General features: G+C 23.8%; 1 protein-coding gene across 2 annotated transcripts in view; it reads left to right on the top strand.

Annotated features, from left to right (window-relative positions):
- The window catches only part of LOC100213111 (GTP:AMP phosphotransferase AK3, mitochondrial), a 102,371-nt gene extending 97,778 nt beyond the window's left edge, over positions 1–4,593 (top strand). For both annotated transcript variants that reach the window (XM_065817329.1, XM_065817330.1), the window contains exons 4-8: positions 503–609; positions 2,058–2,123; positions 3,778–3,828; positions 3,915–3,982; positions 4,078–4,593. In XM_065817329.1, coding sequence (XP_065673401.1) covers positions 503–609; positions 2,058–2,123; positions 3,778–3,828; positions 3,915–3,982; positions 4,078–4,183 — 398 coding nt within the window. In that variant the 3' untranslated portion in view covers positions 4,184–4,593. The remainder of the gene's footprint in view (positions 1–502; positions 610–2,057; positions 2,124–3,777; positions 3,829–3,914; positions 3,983–4,077) is intronic.
- Positions 4,594–6,585: the final 1,992 nt, after the last annotated feature.

Genomic DNA, 6,585 nt, shown 5'->3' on the forward strand with positions numbered 1-6,585 from the left:
TCATATATCCAGCAACTTATATATCCAGCAACTTATATATCAGATAATTAAAGAGTTGAACTAAATTAAATAAAGTTATATTAGTTAAGTCTTTCAATAAATAGTTATTAAAATTCTTTCAATGAACAGTCAATTAGAAGTAAGAGTAAAATTATCTTGATTAAAATTTTTGAATATGTTATTTAAGAAGTAATTAAAGGAGTAAAGTTTGAAAAAAAAAAATTCCTTTTAATTTTAGCATTTTTTTTAAAGGTTAATAAGACCAATTCTATTGACTACTTTTTGGGAATGACTCTACATTTTACATATAGAAAATGCTGTTCAAGTTCTGTTTTTGTGTTATTCTATTATTAATTTTTTTCAATAAATTTGTTATACAATATGTAATACAATATACTTTTGATAACTTTATTATTGTAGTTGTATTACTTTTATTGACTTTATTATTGTTTTTATAATATATTTTTTGTCGTATGTTTAATAATTCAATAGCATTTTCAAGGTTTTCCCAGAACTCTTACTCAAGCCAAAGGATTGGCAGAAATTCATAGTGTGAACTTGGCAATCAATTTAAATGTTCCCTTTGAAACTATAAGAAAGCGTCTTGAAGTGAGTTTTTTATTACATAAAAGAATATTATATGTTCCACATTTATGTTGCAGAAAACTTAAATGTTATGCTTTGTTACATATTATTTTATTGCTATATTATAAAAATTTATTATTATTGTTTAAGATTTACTATAGACTTTAAATATACTTCTAGATACTATTATAATCAAACTGTGTCATTATAATGAAACTGTTTGGGTAGATTTAATAAGCTTTTTATGTAGCTTAAGGTGGAGAAGAAAACCTTTCCTAACATACTTTATGTCATACATTTGATTTTTCTGTTTACAGTTGTTACTATTATTAGTTAATATTATTTTAACTATTATTTACAATTATTAAACTTAGAATAAATAAATTTTTTTAAATTACTTTTACTTAAATTTATTTTTATTTAAATTACTTTTTAAAAAAAAATCAATTTACTCTCGATAAGGCTGCAGTTAATCATTATTTAAGTAGCTAGAAAACAAAGAAGATTTTTAGAGAGCAAGAAAACTTTTTTTCTTAAATGTTAATTTAACCTCCATAAAGCTGAGAAGACCAGTGCAGACGAGGAGGTTACTTAATTGTGGTTATAACCTTCTCTTAACCGTATAACTCTAAAACACAAACCTTGACAAACAAGGCCACTGCGCAAAGAATCAAGTTGAGCATGGTACTACCAGGGACGTGGTGGGGAACTCAGAACCTCTCACTTATGAAGCTAGCGCTCTACCACTACTGCATTTAACAGAAGACTTAAAAAACTGTTAATTGTCAGAAAAACCTAAAAACAGGAAAGAATTCCAAAGCACTGATTTTTGTGAACAAATAATAAACAAATAAAAACTTTTTATATAAAGACATAACAACAGCCATATCAGTAAGGAAATAATAAACAACAACAGGAGAGAATTTCAATTGATTGCATCGCATTTTTTAGTAGAAAATGTAAACTTTTTAGTCAAAAATCTAAATTTTTATCAAGCAAGAATATTTGTAATGTTTAATGATAAATTACCTGCCTTGTGAAAATTTTAGGAAGTCATTTTTTTTTTAAACAAAACAAACCAAAAGAAAAATAAAGAAAATTTAAAGATTAAGCAAAATCAAGTAACAACTAATGTTAGTCAAATAACGATAATCAAATAATTATTAAGAAGGCAGCGAGGTTTATGGTAGCAAGGAGAATAATTTTTGTATTTTGTTTATATTAGTGGAGTGTAAGCCTAAATGTGTGTGCTGTTTATTTATTTGTTGTATTTGTGTTGTTTATTTTTTTATGTTGTTTATTACTTATGTGTTGTATTTTTTTTGTTGTTTATTTGTGTTATTTATTGTTTATTTATCATTTATTTCTATTTTTAAGTATTTGTATGCAATATTTATTTACAAGCTATTTGTAAATAAAGATCGTATACAAATGTATGTATTTTTTACATCAAAGCATTCCTTTTTTTTTAGGAGCGCTGGATCCATAAACCATCTGGTAGAACATACCATCTGACATGGAGTCCACCTAAAATAGCTGTAAGAATATTTGAATAAGATATGAAGTAATCAAATAACTTATTAAATATTATTATGTTATGAAGATTTTATTTTATGTAATTCTAAAAGTTTTTACTTTATTTAAATGTATGATGTGTGTATATATATATATATATATATATATATATATATATATATATATATATATATATATATATATATATATATGGCATACTATTTCTTGTTTTTTCAAATTTTTGCAGATATAAGGCTGCGCACACTTGAACCTTTCTGCAGCATTTTGTTGACTTATTGAATCATTGTTGTTGAAAGCACCGTGAAGCAACATTAAATGATTTTCATAGTATTTCAAAAATAAATTGTGAAGCAACATTAAATGATTTTCATAGTATTTCAAAAATAAATTGTGAAGCAACATTAAATGATTATAAAAAAAAATATTCAAATATTTCGACTAAATCAACTTTTAGGAGACTTAGTCATTTTCAAATATATATTAGTTGATTTTGGTAGACTTTAAAAATACATTAATCAATTTATAGGACAGTCAAATTATTTCAAAGTCATAACAACACTAAACTATAGACAACTTTTATAATCAATTAAAAGTTTCTATATACTATTTTATAATCAATTAAAAGTTTCATGTGGTTTTAAATTGATTATAAGATAGTTTTTATTTAAAGTGAAAAAAGTCGAATAAACTGGAACTGCTCAAAAAGAACAAATATAAAAATTTAAAACAAAATGGCTGCTAGAACAGCTTTGAAGTATTTTAGAAAAATGTTCAAAATTTTTCGAATTTTTTTGTTTTTAGCTTATTATAAAATGCAAAATAAAAACAAGTTAAGTACAAAACTATTTTTTTTTTTTATGACTAATCCGAAAAAATCTTTTTAATTGATAAATAATCATTTTATCTGACAAAAAACTGTCTATAATATCTCTTAAATGTTTAAATATAATTTTTTTTAAACAAAAAATGAAGAATTTAGTTACAAAAACCTCATTATTTTGTTAGAATACGCTTTCACTTGTTTCATACTGCACTTTTTTGCACCTCTTGCACCCATATAAATATAGAATATATAAGGTGACACCCATTGGAAGTTGGAATGTAAAAGGTCACGACTGCAAAGCACCCACTGCACCCATGCTTCCGACATCTCTGTCAATTATATTAATAACCCTTATACCATAGAATCAACAAAATAATGATTTTTATTTTATTCTTTGCAAATATTAATTAACAAGAAATATTAAAAAGTATAATCACCTAATATTACCAGAACAGATAAGGCACATAAGGTGAGGTACATATTTATCATTTGTGTAAAAGGTGAGGTAAGGTATATTATTAGATAAGGTAGCGTATTTTAGTAGGTGTTGTAAGGTATAAAAAGATGAGGTAAGGTGTATTAGTAGGTGAGGTAAGGTACATTAGTAGTTGAAGTAAGGTATATTAGTAAGTGAGGTAAGGTATATATCATATATATGCAATAAAATTAACTTTTTTTTTTAAAGAAGAGAATTGTATTTGAATCACAATTAATTTCGTTTGTATTTATACTATAGTTATAAATATTTATAATATAAATACAATTCTATAAATTTTATAGAAATCCAAATTTTGTCTGTAAAAAATATTTAATGAAAATTTTTGTTTATTTAGGGTATTGATGATTTGACTGGTGAAAAATTAATTCAACGAGACGATGATAAAGTATTTTTATTCTTTATTTTGCAGAATATTTTTGTTTTGCAAGATTAAAACTTTTTTATTTTGTAATTAAAACAATTATTTTTCAGCCAGAAATAGTTCAACAGAGATTAAAAGTTTATGATGAGTTAACTCGTCCTCTTCTTCGTTTCTATAAGTATTTTATTTATTAATGTTTTTTGTTACATAAAAAATATAGAAACTTAAAAATTTTGGGAGTATATTTAAAATTGTTTTTCTATAAATTTTTAGGGATGCTGGAATACTTCAAACTTTTAGTGGTACGGAATCTAACGTTATTTATCCTGAACTACAAAATTTTTTAAAAGTTTATTTACATAGTTTTAATGCACAATAAAAAGTCTAGTTAAATGTTTAAAAATTAAAATTTTTGTTAAAGATAAAACAAACTTACTTTCACTTTTACAATTCAAAGTTTTATAAAGAATTTTATACTAATAACAAATCATACTAATATTTCACTTTTTTAGTTTGAGTTTGAAATCATTTAAATCTAAATGCAAAAATCAATTTTTAAAACTCATATGAAATGATAGTCATTACAATAATCTTCGTTCAAAAGCTTTTTGTGTGCGAATTGTTTGGTTCTAACAAGTAATCTTGAATAAATTTTTTTTTCGTAACCGCTTTTATTATTTTATTGATCTTAAATTTTTTCAAATTGTTAAAAATTTTAAGAACGCTTAAGTACGTGCGGGGGTTAGTTGGAAATTTTTTTACTTGAAACCGAGATGCAAATCTTTTTTAGGAATTTTCTTTTATTGCCTAAATACTACTTACTAAACCCCATAATAAGCCATTAAAAAAAAAAAGCATTAATAACAGTAGAAATAGAAATTTCAAAGTTAATTACAAAAAAAATATTACTAAATTTACTGAAATTAACTTTTTACATAGACCAAATTGCACTGTTTAGGGAATCTGTGAAAAGATTTTTTTTTGAGTTTTATACCCAAGAATGCTGAATTTTCTTTAATTTCCTTTTTTAAGGTATTATAATTAGGAAAAATAAATATACATAATACTTACAATACCGTAATTTATATTGAAGTTTGTATCAATATTTCATTAATGTTATTTTATCAATTTGATAGGTAATAATTTTGTATATCCCCAAGATCGCACTATGCGTCGCTCTAATACAAAATGAGGAAATAGGCTTAGAAATTAGGAGCATTCAACATATAGAGCTGATTTTTTCACAAGACATCGAGCTTTTGTTTATGCTTCTATATTTAAAAGAAAAGTACCCGAGTTTTATAAAAAAAACAGTTTACTGTATTTTTTTTCGGTTCATCCGGACTAATTTCTGACTAATCGAAAAATTACAAATGTCCGGATATTTTTATTCAAAAAACAGTGGGCGCCGATATTTTATAGAATTTTACGAACTATTTTAGAAATTTATAAACAATATCATTAAATATAAACTTATTAAAATTATAAACAAATCTGTTATCTAATTCTTTGTTCCTTAGTTTCTTACAAAGTTTCTCAATGTTTTAATAGATGTTTTTAATAACTTGTGGCTATGAAAGTAGCCATATTTTTAAAAATTCAACGCAGAACAGCCTATCACTATAACATTTAGTTAATAATATAGATCTTATTAAATTATTTCTTAAATACTTTTTAAAAACAAAAAACAAAACTTTAAATTGTTATTATAAATTATAATAAGATTTCAAAAAAATTATAATATATTATAATTTCTCATTGAAAATCTATATTCGCTCTTGTAGTCGCGCTGTTCATATCAATGAATAAGTCTCGAAACAACTTATTTGTTCTGATATAGGTGCTCTTTTTGGTACACTATAAATAATCATATCTCCTAATCTCATATTTCCTAATCCATATTTCAGGATCTTTTTCTAATCTTTTATATATTAGTTATTATTATTAAAAAAAGTTATGAATTGTATTTGTTTAGCACTATATTTATTATTTATATATATATATATATATATATATATACATACATGCATGTATATTAAACTATAATATATTAAAATTTAATATTCATAGCTTATTTAACAATAATAATAACAACTTAATATATAAAACATATTATACTCACAAGAGATATTTACTTTGTTGGTTTTTGATGTTTTATATTTAGTTAGAAACAACTTTTTTCTTTTTCCACAAATTTTTATTAAATAAAAAGGCAGATTTTCAAAAATATTAAAACTCACTGTGCAACCAGCATAAAGTGATAAAAACGTGGACTGCAAAAATAAAGCGCACCCAAATACATTTTTACTAGTGAAAATATGCCTTGGAGGAAAATCATCAAACAAAAGTTTGCTGAGATTGAATGTATATATAAATTTTAAAACATTAACTTAAAAGTTATAACTTAAAGATTAGGAACAAACGTACCGCTCCGCATCTGGTGTTGTTTTTTATACTTATTAACTAACCAGTTTTTAATAAAACCCACTACAATGAATTGATATTATACCATGTTACTACAGAGGGAGCCAGAATATTATTTCACTTTTAAAAAGTCTATTTATCGTAGAAAATTTATAATAAATAAAAAACTGGCTACCTCTGTAGTAACATGGTCTAATCAATCAACCTTTTTCGGACAAACAAAAACAATGATACAAACATTTCTTTCTTCTTTTCTTGGTTTTTAATTTACAAAATGTATCATTTATTTGATAACATGCAAAAAATTAAGGAAATTCAGAAATTATTGTATGTAATATAAAGATGTAGTGAAAAACC

The sequence above is a fragment of the Hydra vulgaris genome, chromosome 14 (assembly GCF_038396675.1).
Source record: "Hydra vulgaris chromosome 14, alternate assembly HydraT2T_AEP".
NCBI lineage: Eukaryota > Metazoa > Cnidaria > Hydrozoa > Anthoathecata > Hydridae > Hydra > Hydra vulgaris.